The sequence below is a fragment of the Thermobia domestica genome, chromosome 6 (genome assembly GCF_964235325.1).
Source record: "Thermobia domestica chromosome 6, izTheDome1.hap1.1, whole genome shotgun sequence".
Classification (NCBI taxonomy): Eukaryota; Metazoa; Arthropoda; class Insecta; order Zygentoma; family Lepismatidae; genus Thermobia; species Thermobia domestica.
In genome coordinates, this window is record NC_137459.1 from 4,686,157 (window position 1) to 4,702,605 (window position 16,449).

The following is a 16,449-nucleotide window of genomic DNA, read 5'->3' on the forward strand; positions in this document are numbered from 1 at the left end:
GTTTTTCTTCTTCTTCTTCTGATAAGGAGGGGGTGGATAAACGTTGTGCAAGTGACTATTTACATTATTTACTTCAAATGTTAACAAGTGATTCTTGCTGTTATAACTCTTTGAATGGTTTAAAATGAATAGTCTAAAATGAAATACACTGGACAGCTCTTAATAAGGAGGAGGAGGAGGAGCAGGAGGGGTCAATTTTGTTCAACAAGCAAAAATGAGTAAAAATTTAAACTGTAAAGTTGTACATAGACAATATTGAAAGCTAGAGTGAAATCATTATTATTATTATTATTATTATTATTATTATTATTATTATTATTATTATTATTATTATAGTGAATTAGAAATAAATGGTTATATGTCTTGAGAAGGGGGATAAAATTAAATAAATGGTATTACTATAAATAGGTATAAAAGACTATATATTTACTGTATTTAATGAAAATCGAAGAAAAAGATTGAGAATGTTTTGTTAACTATGGCTTTTTCTTATTTTTTTGTTTTGTATGATACACTCTTAGAAGTTGTTTCACACACACACACACTATATATATATATATATATATATATATATATATATATATATATATATATATATATATATATATATATATGATAAATTCCATCTCACAATGCTTACAATATCTTTGTTTGCCCATCAGAGATGTAATACACGCCATTAATACATAGTGGCCATTTTCATAAAGCATAAGGATTTGTTTTCTCTGCTTTTACTACCGGATAAATTACATGCTACTCTTAGTTCAGAGTCTTCCTTACGTATACGACGATTTGATAGTTGGGTGTCAAGTATTGCTAATTTTTTTTTTTTACTTCATTAATAGTAAAAGTATTCTTACTATCAATGTCTATGTTTATTTCTTCACATCATCAATAGTACATCCGCGCTATTCTTGGATGTCTACATCAGCATCAGTGGTTATTTTTATGGTTTCTTTGAGTAGTCTTTCCGTTTGATTTTTCAATTTGTACACTTGTTCATATTAATAATCGCCCATTGCCATCCACTGAATAATACTCTTGGGAAAACAGTAAACTGCTTTTTCCATTGGAATGGTACTTGCTGAATAGTAAGTTCAATGTACTTACTATTACCACATGTTTTACATTTTCCCTTGCAAAGATTTATAGTGTGTACTCTAAAAATCACCAACCCCTCAAAAACGAAAGTGCATGTTACTATTAAGCATGTTAATACTGTTCAGCTGTCCACATAATATACATATTTTCACAATTTTGTATCTACTATTTGAAATTAAGGTCCACCCATACTAATCATTCTCTTAGGTACTTCCACAAAACTCTCAAAACTTGGTCCTTCTAAGTTCATAGGTTCATCTAGTACTTTCACTGTGACCTCATCAGTTAAATCAATTGTCTTAACGAAAGATACCGTATGGTTGAACTTTTCACAAGTCTACTTTTTTATTTCACCCTCATGTAAAAATCGTGCCCAATACACATTAAAAATATCAGCATCAGATTCACATTCTACTAAGATAGCATCGTATCTAACCTGAAAATGTCTTATTAACTCAATCAACAACTGTTGACATTTTTCGCAGGTTACACGTGTACTCCAATCGTTTCCAGGTATAGTACACAATTATTAGGGGAAACAATCAATTCTCTAAATAAAGTTCAACAGTTCTTGAGCTTCCATAATTTATGTGTTTGCTATGTGTAATAATGAAACGAAAACATCTCACCCTTCTGCATGTTGAGATTTATCATTGTGTCGCTGTACAAACATAATGCTGTCTGTGTCGCAGTATAATACAGTTTCAAAACCTACAGCCGTTAACAAGTCATAAAGCTTTGGCCGCGCAAAGTAATAAACGCGGCAAGTGCAATGTTTGGAAACTTTATCGGTTTATTCTCATTTTCCATATCTTTGTATGTGACAATCAAATGTTCGTCACTAAGGGACGATGCTGTTTGCACGTCGTATTACGCTAACATAAAGTCTCTGGATTGTCTAACAGCTAGTCAAAAATGTCTCTGGATTGTCTCTGCTAAGTCCGTTTGCTGCTCCTCATTTCCCATGCAATGAGTTGTGGAATATCTTAACGATATACCATATCCATGCTTTTGATTTAGCTACATAACTTCGCTGGACATAATAATCTGCTATGTATTGTTTCTCGTCTGCTTTGGTGTTACACCAAGCAGGAAATCCTGAAGCTTCCTGCTTTATTTCGTGAGAAAACTATTCAATTATAGTGTTCAGAACCAGTTAGTTAAAATCCACAAATTTCTTTTATTCCTGAGTATTTTCTATTCATGCTTTACTGCTTTATGTAGTTCAGGAGTACAATATATGTATGTTAGAACATCACAATGTGCGCAATTGTTGACATTAGTCTCCTCCACGGTATATCACAAATACAAGTCTACTGTTACATGCATATGTCGGAATCAGTCCCTTTTGTATTTCCTTAGTTTGTGTGTACTTGTTTTATGAGACATTACTCATAACATCTAAATAATGATTTATTACGTTAATATATTTCTTAAGTTGTCGCAATCATCGAAAAAGGTGACGTCGTTCTGATGGATCGAATTAAATATATTTTTGTACTTAAAATATATTTTATGAAAGAAATATTGCATTGGTATTTATTGTTTAATATATTCATACCAATTTTACTTCGCAATTATTTTTGTGCGCACTTTGGGAGTATAAATTCTGCGCATGCGTTTGGTTGTACTAGTACAAATAAATTGATTTATACGTTGTTAAGATGTACAGTCAAAAGCCAGCTGTTTCAACGGATGCAAAAGATAAAATAAAGACTTACATAATGCTTTACATGTAAGAACATATTCTTCTTCTCATAACAATAAAAGGAGAGGTGAGATTCAAACCAATCTTTCCTTATCGCAAAGTAAATTATATTTCACCACGTGAAAAACGTTTTGAACCTGAAAAACAAAAGAAAATTATTCTTGTACATCGAAATGATCCTGATATTCCTGAAGAAGGAGGTGAAGCATTTAAAATTATCTACCCTATACAAGATATAATACGTGATGCTATGTATAGACGAGATTTCAGATATCCAAATGAATTAACCTTTGAAGAGGAAGTGGTAGTTCAAAATACAATTTCTAATGACATTCTAATATTCAATGAACTGAAGTGTGAATGTACCCCTAATGAAGTAAGTGAATCTTGTGTAAAACAATTTTTAGAAAATTATAAAATTTCTAAACCTCTACTTTGTGAAAGTTGTGCCATTCGTAGTGAGAATGACAGTGTTCACAATTGTGTAACTGAAACTGATGAAGAATTAAATACTTTTGTGTGGAGTTTCCTAATTAAAAAATCAACACAGGACCAAATATTAAAACAGTATCTGAAAACACATGTAAATTATACTGTATAGATGTGAATATTATTCCATATCTTGTAAACAAATTTAACTATACATATCAAGAGATTACATTTAATGACTGATTCTGATTTTAAAAAATCGTATCTTGAACAAGATAAATATGAGTTTCAACAATCGTCACTGTGAACATCAATGTGTTTCCCTTAATGTATATGAAGATTGCGAATATCAGTGTACTTCCTTTTCTCTAAATGAACAATGTGTGTTATTTTGTGTTGCAAGATGGAAGCCACAGCATAAAATTTTATGTTATGGGTGCTTTGAAAATCGAAGTATTTTAGATGAACATGAATGCATTACTTTAGACTATGGTATGTTATGCAATAATGTATGGCGTGCTATGGTTAATATACAAATCCTTGATGACCTATATGAAGAATTTGCATCAGTGCATAATGATATTGAAATTGATGATTGGACATTTACATATGCAATATACAATATATTATTAACAAGGACTTTATTCAATTAATTACAGAGTTATTCTTACAAAAGAATTTACAATATAATATGCATTTTTAAAGTTGTAAATAATAATGGAAAATAAAAACTCTTCTGTTAATCAAATAGAAAATTTATTAAATACTGAAAACAATGCGTGTAGGTTAACGAAAAAAGTGATAAAAGATTTTCAGCATTAAATTGGCCATTATGTAATTATACACACAATATTACAAATATTAAATATATCAAACAATATCTTAAGGAATGTCATATTGAAATTTGTAAATAAAATTTTTGATTACTTATATTTATTATTATTATTTCCTTACATGACTTTTAGAATTTACTTATATATTAATACGATTTACAATGTTGTACTTGAATAATTCTATGAAGAAGAAGTAGAATTACTTCTTGCAACAGAATTTTAACATATGTTTGTATATGACAAATGATTTTCTGAATTTTATAACGTAAGTATATTTTAATGTTTGGTAAATGACCTTTATTTCTTTCAAAAATTTCCGTTCTTAAATTTCAACTCTACTCTTTTACTAAATTATTTATTCGATCCACTTCTGTGAAATTTTATTTGATTCGTTATCAATTATGAAAAAAGTAGTTGTCAAATAGTCGTGGAGAATGTAGACTTCTAAATAATTCAATGTAATATTAGTAAAAATGTTCAAGATAATAAAAACACATCCAATTTCAAAGTTGTAGGAAGGAATGAATAAAATCGTGTACCATAATTTTAAGACTATAAAAATAAAGTTATATATGATGGGTTTCATCTTGCAAATATAATTCTTATATCAATTATAACATTTATTCAGGAAAAGTTTATTATTAAATAAAAATCAAAAATAAATTTTCTATATATATTTATTTGCATATATCAAAACATAAAATAATAATAATCAACATAATATGTATATACAAGTATAGAAAATAATAATATGTACATACATAGATACAAAAGAAACAAAACGTAAGCCACAATATTATATATACACATGAAATCAGAGATTACACATCAATAAGTTTTATCATTTGCTAATAGGATGTCAACAAAATCTTTCAGATAATCTGAGTCTTTTTAATAAACTGAAATATTCTTCGTTAAAAGTGTCCTGATTTTTCTTATTAAAATGAAATTTTACATTTGTATTGTACATTTCTCACACTGTCCTTGAGCATGATACACGATGTTTCTGCTTCAAGTGTGTATTTATTTACAAATAAGCATCTGTGTGCAAACTGTTTGAAATGATTTAGGATGCACTCGGGACAAAATAAAATGTCCTTCGGTTTCCAGTTAACAATACTGTGTTTAACACAATTGTCATGCACGAGGACAGAGTTACATTCAGTGTAATAACAATGGTGAATCACATCGTGAGTGTATGCGTGAATCAAGTGGTGATTTACTTCGTGAATTATTTGCAGATATACTTGGTGAGAGTGAGTCTGGCTTACAATCGTGTAGTTCATCAAATAATCGAAGAATTTCTTCATCCTCTCCTTCACTAAATATTTCCGGAGATACCGGTCTTTGCACCAAGTTCCATTTCATTGTTGAAATTTATAGTGTTGCTGGTGGACATTCTACTGGAAACACTGCTTCTACTGGAGCCAATGCTTCTGGTGGACCATCTACTGGACCTTCTACTGGAGCCAATGCCTTTGCTGGACCTTCTACTGGAACCACTGCTTAACTGGAGCCAATGCCTTTGCTGGACATTCTACTGGAACCACTGCTTCTGCTGGAGCCAATGCTTTTGGTGGACCATCTACTGGACCTTCTACTGGAGCCAAAGCCTTTGCTGGACCTTCTACTGGACCCACTGCTTCTGATGGACCATCTACCGATAGTAATGATTGTGATGGTCCCGGTGATCCAACTGGTGACATAGGAATTAATATTGGATCCTCTCTTAAATCTATGATCTAATCTATAATAATATCTGGATATTTAGGAGAATCCCATGAGGACTTATTCTTATTCGGGGATTCAGTGTAAGCAAAGGGTGAATCCCAGTTAATTTCAGCGGAGAATGCTATTTCACGTTGTGTTTGACTGAAAGACTATATGACGATTCTATGCTCATTTTCTCTTCAAACCTCATATGTATTTAAAAAATTACCAACGACGTCATAACAGGTGATACTTTAAAACAAAATTTTCAAGCGGTTCCCTATTACTACGTTTAAAATATTTTTCAAAACAAACAACTTTGACTTGTTCTTTCCCAATGCTCTATACAATTTTTATAAGTGTAGGGTATAAAATCATATATTTACATTTCATTTCTAGGGTAACTTCATGCCATCATATATTATACACGTTGTAGCGTCCGCAAATATCATTCAATATCTGCCCCCCATTTTTTCTTTTTTCTTTTCTTTGCATTTTATTGCAACAGAATTCGCGTCTCATTTACTTCTTTTAAACTCCGAATTCTGTTGGGAAGTTTTGCTGTTAAATTTTCCTAGCTGGAAGCCAGACACGATGTCTGCTTCAAGTCTCGCTCTAGAGTTCCCCCTTTCTGACCTGTAGGTCAAGAGCAGTTAAGATAAACATTCTCCCCTTTGGTTCTATACAGAAGCCTGTTTTTTTTATATTTATGTAGTCTTTTAACAAGTTAGTTTATTATTATTAGTGGTAGAATACTGTTAAGAAAACCCATATAGTTTTGTGCATATTTTCAATGTCATTTTCTGCTTCTAAAAAGAAGATTCTTTTTCGTTCTTCGAAACATTAAATATATATGTAAGTCTTTGGTCTAAAACAAGTAACATAAACTGTCGAAGGGTCTTGAGTTCATTATGTATAAAACCTTTCAAGTTTATTACTTGAAATCTTTTACGTTTAGTATATGTTTTATAGTTTAAGATACTGTTTGTATAATTCTCTGTAAAATCTAGATGTAACATCATTCTTCCAGAGAAAGGGGCTCACGCACCTAAACTCAAGGACTACACATCACACGCACACGCATGCGCACACACAAAATCTTATCTTTTGCCTGGCTCCGCCCAAGGCACCTTGTTCTAGCCAATCTAGATGTTAATGGCATGGCTTGTTCCAATAGCTAGTATCTCCACCCCTCAGAGTGGAACGCTTCCGAGCTCTTATGCACCCGAAACCGTGTGCAAAATCAATAATCTTCCTTTTCAGGATACTGGTCCCCCTCGGGCTCCGCCCTAGGTACTTTTTAGATCTCCACGCATGCTCAACCTCTGACCTTACGGTCTTGGTGCAACGTTTGCTCACGTTACTATTTTGCACACAGACCGTAAATTGGTGCCGGTTTCACCCCCGATCGAGGCCCTTAAAAACGCATGTTTTGGGCTCTCGCATCGGACAACGTCCCTCTCCTGAACCCCTCAGAGACGTGCGGCCTACGAGGAGTACGCAATTCGTTAGGTACGTCTCAGTTCAGGAACTTATCACGAAGAAGTCTCTAGTTGTCCAACCATCTGCCTTCCAACCTCTCTGCCTCCACGGAGGCCTGCCTACTCACTCTCTTGGTTACCTACCTCACTCTCTTGGTTTACCCAGTACTTGGCAATCTGTTTCTGAAAGCTCGATGGCTCAGCCAGGGTTCTCCCATAATTGCTGGTCGGCTTAGGAAACTGACGGTCAAAGTACTACCTTACCTAATCCTCACGGTAACTTGGCAATCTGTTTCTGAAAGCAAGACGGTTCAGCCAGGGTTCTCCCATAATTGCTGGTCTGCTTAGGAAACTGACGGCTAAAGTTACCTCCTTCCGAACTTGGCAATCTACTTCCGCAAGTTTCGCTTCAGCCCGGACTCGCTCCAGAAACTGCTGGCAAGCTTAGGAAGTTGACGGCTAAAGTTCTGTCGCACCCCTATTTGATGTGTGTTTTGACAGACTCTAAGTTTATTGCTTAGCTGGCCTAAACACACGGGTAATCAAATAGTTACACCCTGTTTGATGTCTGTTCGCAGACCGGTAGATCAAACGGTAAACCCTTATACCTTCCTTGTTTGATGTCTGTTCGCAGACCGGTAGATCAAACGGTAACCTTAATTCCTTCTGGTAACCAACTTTGTTTGATGTCTGCTTAGCAGACCGGTAGATCAAACGGTAACCTTTACACCTACCCTGTTTGATGTCTGTTCGCAGACCGGTAGATCAAACGGTAACCTGTTCCTAACCTCTGGTAGCCTACCCTATTTGATGTCTGTTCTGTAGACCGGTAGATCAAATAGTATACCCCTTACCTACCTACCCACTAGGACTGATTCGTGCCCTCCCAGTCTAGTGCAGCTTTGTTTTATTTGTGAACAGTGTAACAGTTAACTTCTTTTTAAAACAGTGAAGTTATTTAGTGAGTTTATTTTTTTAGTGAGAACTATCTTTGAAACACAGCCACGTAAGTTAAACTCTTTTATATATAGACACAGTACTTACACTATCGCCCCTGGTTTACTACAGGCTCTGGTTTACTGCAGGCTTACTGCAAGGAACATATTTGTCGAGTTTTGTTTCAAGAGATATCCCAAAGGATTGTTTGGTTATCAAACCTTAATCAAGATAACGATTCCATTGTTTCCACTAGAAGTTAAGTCTTGGCCCAGGCCAACGCTACCGTGTAATACTAAGATTCTTTAGACTGTTTTGTTAGCTGAGTTCCTGTTTCCAGTATAACTTTGCCGCTCGAGTTATAGTGGTGTTTTGCAGAAACTTTGGTTGACTAATTAGAAGTATTTTGGTAAATTACAAAACTCTCTTGTAAGGGTGCCGGTCTACGCAAACGCATACCGCCGGCCCACCACAACGTGATCAAGGGCATTCACTTATTCTCTTAAAACAGCAACATACCATCAATAATATTATATACATCATGTTCTTATCTTTCACATCTTCTCATGTTCTTGTCTTTCTATGTTACTCTATTAAAGAACATAGCTTCATTAATGTAATTCAGGTATTCATATCATATACCGTTCATGCACATCTGTTACAAAACATTTCATTAATATTATTATTCACGTGATCACTCAAATGTCACCCATTTGCAAATAAATAGTTTACATATTTTCAAAAGAAAATCTATGTTATTTTATTTCACTATTAATGTTATTGTTACAAATATGTTATTTACAAATAATCTTTTATTAACAAATTCTTTTAAAATATAAATCTCATTTTCTATTCCAGGTCAGTATTTTCTGAGGCCTACCCTTCGCAATGGCAAATTTCTTTTCTATTCTCCGTTGGTATTCTGTGCCGTTAAGCTTCTTTTCTATTAAATGTCGGTATTCTCTGTCTACTCACCGCGGCGCCAATCTTCTTTGCTACTGCATTCTCGGCATTCTGTGATGTCAAACTTTTTTATTCCTCGCCGGTATTCTCTGATATCTACCCACCGCGGCGCTAAACTTCTTTTCTATTGCGTTGTCGCTATTCTGTGATATCAAACTTCTTTTCTTTTGATCTATTGGTATCCTCACGTACCAGTAAGGTCATTACCCTACACCATCAACTTTCACTTCCGCCCATCCATCCGGGTTCCAAAAGCCTGCGAAAACCTCAATTAATATCCTGTCTTCAGCCAAGAAGGACCTATCTAAAAACTCTTCCGGATCCACAACAAATATGAGCTTCTACAATAAGTCCCACATGAATAAAATTTATTCCCTCCCGTTTTTAAATAACTTGTATTATTATAAATAATACGAAAGAACAAACAATATTCGATTACAATCAAAGATTGTTCCACATTACGTAAATAAGCTTCGTATCAAAGCGATAAATAAATAAATAAATAAATAAATAAATAAATAAAATAAATATTCCTTCCTTCCTTCCCTGAAAGGGTCCCGAAATAATATTAACAATCCATTTCTGACACGAGCTGAGGACCATTCTCTTCCTCTTCACCTACAGGGAGATGCAGGGAACGTAGGAATCAAAAGTTTATAGTTATCAATTGTTTATTGGGACCCATAGACAACCTTCTACAGGGGTCATTCTCTTCTTTTTAAGGCCTGGAGAACCATTCTTTAGAGGGGCTACAGAGACCATAGGGATCAAGTTTTAACAACTAATTTTTAATGAAAATGAAAAAATAAGCTGAGTTCAAGATTAATTTTATTTTTTAATATGATAGCAATCAAATTAAACAACGTGTATGCTATGCATACGATCCATTAAAAATTATTACGAAACTAGCAGCGTTCACCCCGCTTCGCTGCGGTCACCCCGGAACGCAATAAACTTTGTTACTTAAATAATTTTTACTTTTTCGCTTTCAAGTGATATGATAAAAACCATAGAAGATTGCAGTAAATGTTAACATTATATCGCCTGTCATTTATGTTAACCCGCCCCGCTTCGCTGCGGTCACCCCGGAACGCAATAAACGTTGTTACTTAGATAATTTTTACTTTTTCGCTTTCAAGTGATATGATAAAAACCATAGTAGATTGCACTAATGTTAACATTATATCGCCTGTCATTTATGTTAACCCGCCGAGTGACACGGTCATGCGGGTTGCATATAAATACGTTTATTTTTACCTATGATGAACTAACAAAGGATTTGTACGTTATGGACACTTGAATGGTCAATTATCTCAAGACACTGGTAATTAAAAATTAAAGTGATATGATAAAAACCATCTAGGGTCCAAATCCTAATAACCCCCCAAAAATGAAAGAAATTGGTTCAGCCGTATTAGCGTGATGAGGGAACAAAGGATTTGTACGTTCTCTTTTATATATAAGATTGAATTACATCACAAACAAATTTAACAACGTGTATGCTATGCATACGATCCGTTAAGAATTATTACGAGAGAATAAAAATCATGTGATACAGGTCATTCACCTTACAGGAGAATCCTCACCTACTTTTACCCATGTAGCAATTAACACGACATCACTTTCTCTACCTTGTAAACAGCTGAAAAGCTATTCCAATTACGCAATTTACCGTTATGTCGGCTTCCTTTGCCGTGTAGAATAAACCCATGATCCTACCTGATTTTCGTCATGATAAAATCCTATAGTGCAGAGAATTCAACTTTAAATTAGAAAACAAAAGAAGACACAAACAAGCAAGGACATGAAGGAGAAACTGGTCTTGAGAGTAATTTCAATCCTTAACTGGAAACTGGTGCTTCAGACCACTTCACCGAAAATTTCTCCGTAACTTGTCTCTATTTTCTACTAGGTTAGACTCGTTTTACACTTCCATTAACCTTGAACGACAGGGACACGAACACAGACATCGAGAACATTTAAAATTTCAAAGGCTCTTCCACCGGGAATCCAACTCGGGACCCCTACTACAGAAATACCTGAAGGGTTGGATACCTGGATCATTCCTAAAGCAAGAAAGTTTGAAATGGACATCATCGTGCACGTGGGTTTTCTCGGGACACATCCGTTTCCTCCCACTTTTTCATTCCACCAATTCGTCCTTCATAATTCACTTGGTTTAATCATGGTCTCGCTTAACCTGAAGGCATAATCGTGGGATATGAAGAGCAAAGAATTTATTGTGATTATCATTTAACAGTAAGGTATATAATAAACAAACTTTTGGGATATGCATTATGAGTCATTATAAAAGCTTTATAAAAATCCTACAAAGATCATAGTCCGATGATCTCAGAAATACAAAGTAACAAAATCCCATAAAAGATTCAGTCTACAAAGCAATTGTTACTTAATGAATGGATATACATTATTCCGAGAATCGAGATAATACGAGAAATGTTTATGATACTTTTCGTCTCGTCCTGACTCTCATCTCGAATCTCATAATTTAAGTTAGCCTTGTCCGGTCTTGAATGTAAAAAAATGTTAATTCTCGTCTCGATTTTTTTTTGTTTTAGTAACGAGATAAGAAATTCATCTCGTGGTCAACACTAAACAAAACCGCAATATGATTGCCAAGTATTCCGTTTCTGCTTTTAATGGTATGACCTGAGCGATAATCAGCTACTAGCATGTAATCTTATACGATATAATTATTATTATTCCTGAAGATTTGATAGTTTAAGCATTAAAACATCCAAGTATTCAAATATCTGAAGATAATAAAACGTGAGTCATCGCCGAGCAATTGCGAGGAAAAATTCTAAATTAAGAAAAAATTACCAGCTGGGGATCCAACCCGAGTACCTTCAGATTATTGACCGAGCACCTTGACCATTGAACCATGATCACTACGCGGTGACAGGTTCATCTTTAGCGTGTTTACGTTACGTTTCTTTGCCTCCAGTTACAGTTCAACGTTACTTTTCTTCGTTTCAAAACGTCTTTCATATTTCTTTTATTATGACATAAGTCAATAATCTTTGACATGCTTTATATTAATAACTTTAGTTCAAAATTTAAAGCTTTGGTTCACAATTTAGTTTATTCTCCCCACCAAACTACAGATATGACATATTTGATTCTAATACTCGCATTTGGTTCCAAAGCAATCGCCATTACTTGCTCAAGGATTTATGTCCGCCAGATTTTATAACATCGATTTCAAGAAGGGTTAAACAATGTAGACCCGGAACAAAAAGCTTTTTGACAGATAGTAATGTATTATTTCAGCACACAAGACATTTCTTTTAGATTTCAGCGTAATTAATTGAATACCTGCCAAGATACGCTGGTTTCTATGGTAAAAAAGAAATATTGGGTCACACTTAAGATTTCTTTAAAAGGATTGCCCTAACCGAGACTTGGCTACTTAATCCTTCATTCGGCAAACATAAGGTTTCTGTGTGTCAAATGAAATATCTCCCTCCGCCCATAATTTCATGATACAACTCTCAAGGTAGGAGATATCGGCAGTAGTGAAAGAATAGTCGAGGTGTTATAGGCAGCAGGTTAGACATCGTAGGGTCATGGGTTCAAGTCAACTTAACACTTTTAAATTTAATTTGTTCTTGCAAGGTGTATGATGACTTCTCTTTACTCAAAGTTCTCCATCTAGAGATGAGATGCAAGAATCATGCACGTGTTAGCCGAGAGAAAAAGAGAGTGGAGATATCTCCAATTGAAATATTATCTGAAACATTGATTGATATTCATATATCTTTATATATTATTTCATTTTTTTATTGTTCTTAACGAAATTACAGTTCTAGAGTACAAAGGGATAGTGAATGACATATTACGGTGTATTCTTTTGATATCGTAAATGATTCAGATAAAAATATGCTTGTATTATCCATTGGGGATTAACTTACACATATTTTGTTTTTACTTTCTTAAATTGTCTTTCTTTTTTATTTTTATTTTTCGTTTTTTTCTTTTTTGTTTCATTTTCCGTACACACTGGAAACCTGTGATATGACTTCAGATAATATTCTCGTTAGCTTTAATGTGCAAATGAAAATTAATAATAATAATACATTTTTTAAAAATAAAAACTAGGATGGTTTTGCTAATAAAAACATTCTCTCACAGAAAGGTGGAAGTCTGAACACCCCGACCTCATTTATTTTTCATAAAGTTTTAATAGAGATATTAAAACTGATAACTAACAAAAGTGAAGGTGACTTTGAAACGAATAATGTAAAACATTCAGAGATTTTACAATATAGTGTAACATGTAAAATAAAATGAATGTTCCACCAACATTGATTTTTCCTTGGTATGTCTAAGGTTAGATAAGATTTCTTTGTAATTTTCTCATGATATCAATCGCTCTGTAGATACTAAGCGACGTCTTCAAGCTATTTTTTTATTCGTTGCAGAGACATGGATATTTTTTAATTTTTTGCTGTTTGCTCCACTGACATATTTCAAACAAACTAGATCACTTGTAGAACGCCTTGTATAGTTCTCAAACAAACAACCTTAACAATATTGATGGTTGTCTAACATTGCAGGATATGAAAATTGGAAATGTGAATGCTCTTTTGCTCGTGTACATACAAAGTTCATTAGTACACTTCAATATGTAGTACGTTACTTAAAAGAAATCACGAACTTATGATTCTAGTATTTTATTAACATTTTGTACATGTAATATTCTATTCTAACTATATATAAAACTACTTGTACTGATGTAAAATAAATGGGTACTTCCAGTTGACGTAGAAAGTTGAAATTTGCGTGATTGTAGCTTTTTGGAACTAACCTCCAAGTAATTTGCCAAAAGTGAATATTTTTAATTTTTAAGGGGTCTAAAGGGGGTGCAGAAATTGCCACATTATTTAAATTGGCGTTTTCTTGGGGGAAACAAAATCTTATGTTTTCGATAGTTGAAATAGGAAAAGAAATTTGAAATTCCGTACAATTGTATTATAATAGGTGCGAGGCCGCAGGCCGAGCAAACGTGAGGTTGTGGGGGCAGAGCCCGCAGCTAACCAAAGGTTAGTTTGAATCTAAATATGTATTTTTTTCTCCAATAGGTGAATGAGGAGGCGATTGAAATGGAGAATCTTGAAACTCCGGACCCTGAGAAATCCACTTCGAAGGCCCAGGACCCCACCATCTCTAATCCTCAAGAACTCGTTTCTGCTGGTCGTCGAGGATTCCAATGGAAATGGCTACTATGGGACAAAGAAAGTGGCATTCCCTTTTACAGCGTCATTGCTTTTCTTATTTTTTGGGCTGTAGTATACGCTTCCATGGAACCCTAGGGAAGCTGCATCAAAGGTTTGATTAAAGGAGAAGTACAAATAAAAAGATGTTGTTAGGAAAATATCTGTGATACTACTCTAGAAGTTTCTTTATTTTGTAATATTAAAAAAAAGTGTACTTCTAATCGAAGAAATGGCTGTGATAGTAATTGACACAAAGTATTGTTTATAACTGTATTTGAAGTTATCTCTGCATGTGCTTCCATAGAACTGCAAAGATTCTAACCTTCCTGATTTCGATAGCTCAGTCAGGATAGTAAATATTTCGGAATCTTTTTTTTTAATTTTTTTTATTTAGATAAAAGACTGATTAAGGGAATGTATAACCTGTTGAAAGAAAGAGAGAACAACATTTTCGAGAAAAAAAGAAGAAAACACTTCATACATTGAAACTCACAAATTAGAACAAAAAAAGAAGGAAAGAAAATATTTAGTTCCTATTGATTTACCTTATTTTTTAGAGTTGTGATTTGATTCCGACATGTTGGTATTGAGTGACTCTAGTTTGTTTAGGTATTTGTCAAAAATGTATTACAAAAATATCATATTCGAATAAAGTTGTGTGTAGTTTCAGACTAATTAAGTATTCATTGTAGTTTTAATCATAATATTGAGTAAGATAAATGACTGAAAATGAATTGAAATGGAATATTTTAGTTTAACGTCTCACGATTATACCCTTTAGGCTAAGGGGGACGATTATTAAGGCAAATGTATGGTGGTAAAAATATTGGTGGAAAGAGAATGAGGGAGAAACGGGACTACTCCGATAAAACCAACGGACACGATGTTGTTCACCACAAACTTGCCTCCCCGGGAATCGAACCAGGGACCCGACGCACCAGAGGTAATACCTAGACCACTTTTTTAAAAGTTAACTGATTTACCGAAAGTTCGTCGGTAACTTATGTACCTAGTTATCTCTATGTCTTTACTACATTTTACTCGTTCTACTCCCAGCTTGCGCCGAATAAACTTTGTGGTGGTCAAACACCATGTGCGTGGGTTCTCCCGTTTCCTCCCGCTTTCTTCATTATACCACTTCCTTCATTTATCATTTTCGTTTTCTCCTTTAGCCTAGCCGGTATAACCGTGGAAAGTAGAACTTTAAAGTTTTAATTTCAGTTTTTACGTGTTTCCAATAACCAATAACGATAGGAATACGAACACACAAACATCGAAAATTAAATGAAATGTTTCAGTTTTACGTCCCACGCTTATGCCGCGAAGGCTAAAGGAGACGATTTTGAAAAAAATGAATAAACTTGTGGAATAAATAAAGTGGAAGGGAATTCGAGAACCCCGAGGAAACCCACGCACACGGTGTTCGTTCACTACAAAGTTCACTTGGTGCTAGCACACATACATCGAGAGCAGTTAAAATTCCAAAAGCTTTCCCACCGGGAATCGAACCAGGACTCAGGCGCTTAGCCAACTACACTAAGACATAACTGGCAATTAGGTGTGGGGGGAACTAGGTGTGAAGTGTCTTAAGCAAATTGCACACTTTTACCATTTCAATGTTGTAAAACTCTTGTTTCGGTCATAATAAAATAGAGAGTGTTATGTAGAAACAATAGTCAAGAGAATTCAAATCTAAATTGTCAAAGTAAATTGGATATGAGTGATAGAAGTAATAATAATGGATGTTGTTGGAGCATTTAGATATGAGGAGGTTTAACTTCCTGCTTGAGCATCGAGGCTAATGTTATGCAGGGTTGACAAAAATACAGTTTTTTTTTTTTGGAAAAAAGAAATGAAATGAAATGAAATCTGTGAGTTTTACGTCCCACGGTTATGCCGGTTAGGCTAAAGGAGACGGTGATTATGAGAAATGAATGAAATGGTGGAATGAAGAAAGTGGGAGGAAACGGGAGAACCCCGAGAAAACCCACGCACACGGTGTTTGTCCACCACAAAGTTCACTTGGTTTGGAAAAAAGAACAAAACGT

General features: G+C 34.4%; 1 protein-coding gene across 1 annotated transcript in view; it reads left to right on the forward strand.

Annotated features, from left to right (window-relative positions):
- The window catches only part of LOC145687626 (uncharacterized), a 53,409-nt gene extending 38,381 nt beyond the window's left edge, over nt 1-15,028 (forward strand). Inside the window, exon 2 of the mRNA XM_081761092.1 lies at nt 14,267-15,028. Coding sequence (XP_081617218.1) covers nt 14,267-14,497 — 231 coding nt within the window. The 3' untranslated portion in view covers nt 14,498-15,028. The remainder of the gene's footprint in view (nt 1-14,266) is intronic.
- The last annotated feature ends 1,421 nt before the right edge of the window (nt 15,029-16,449 follow it).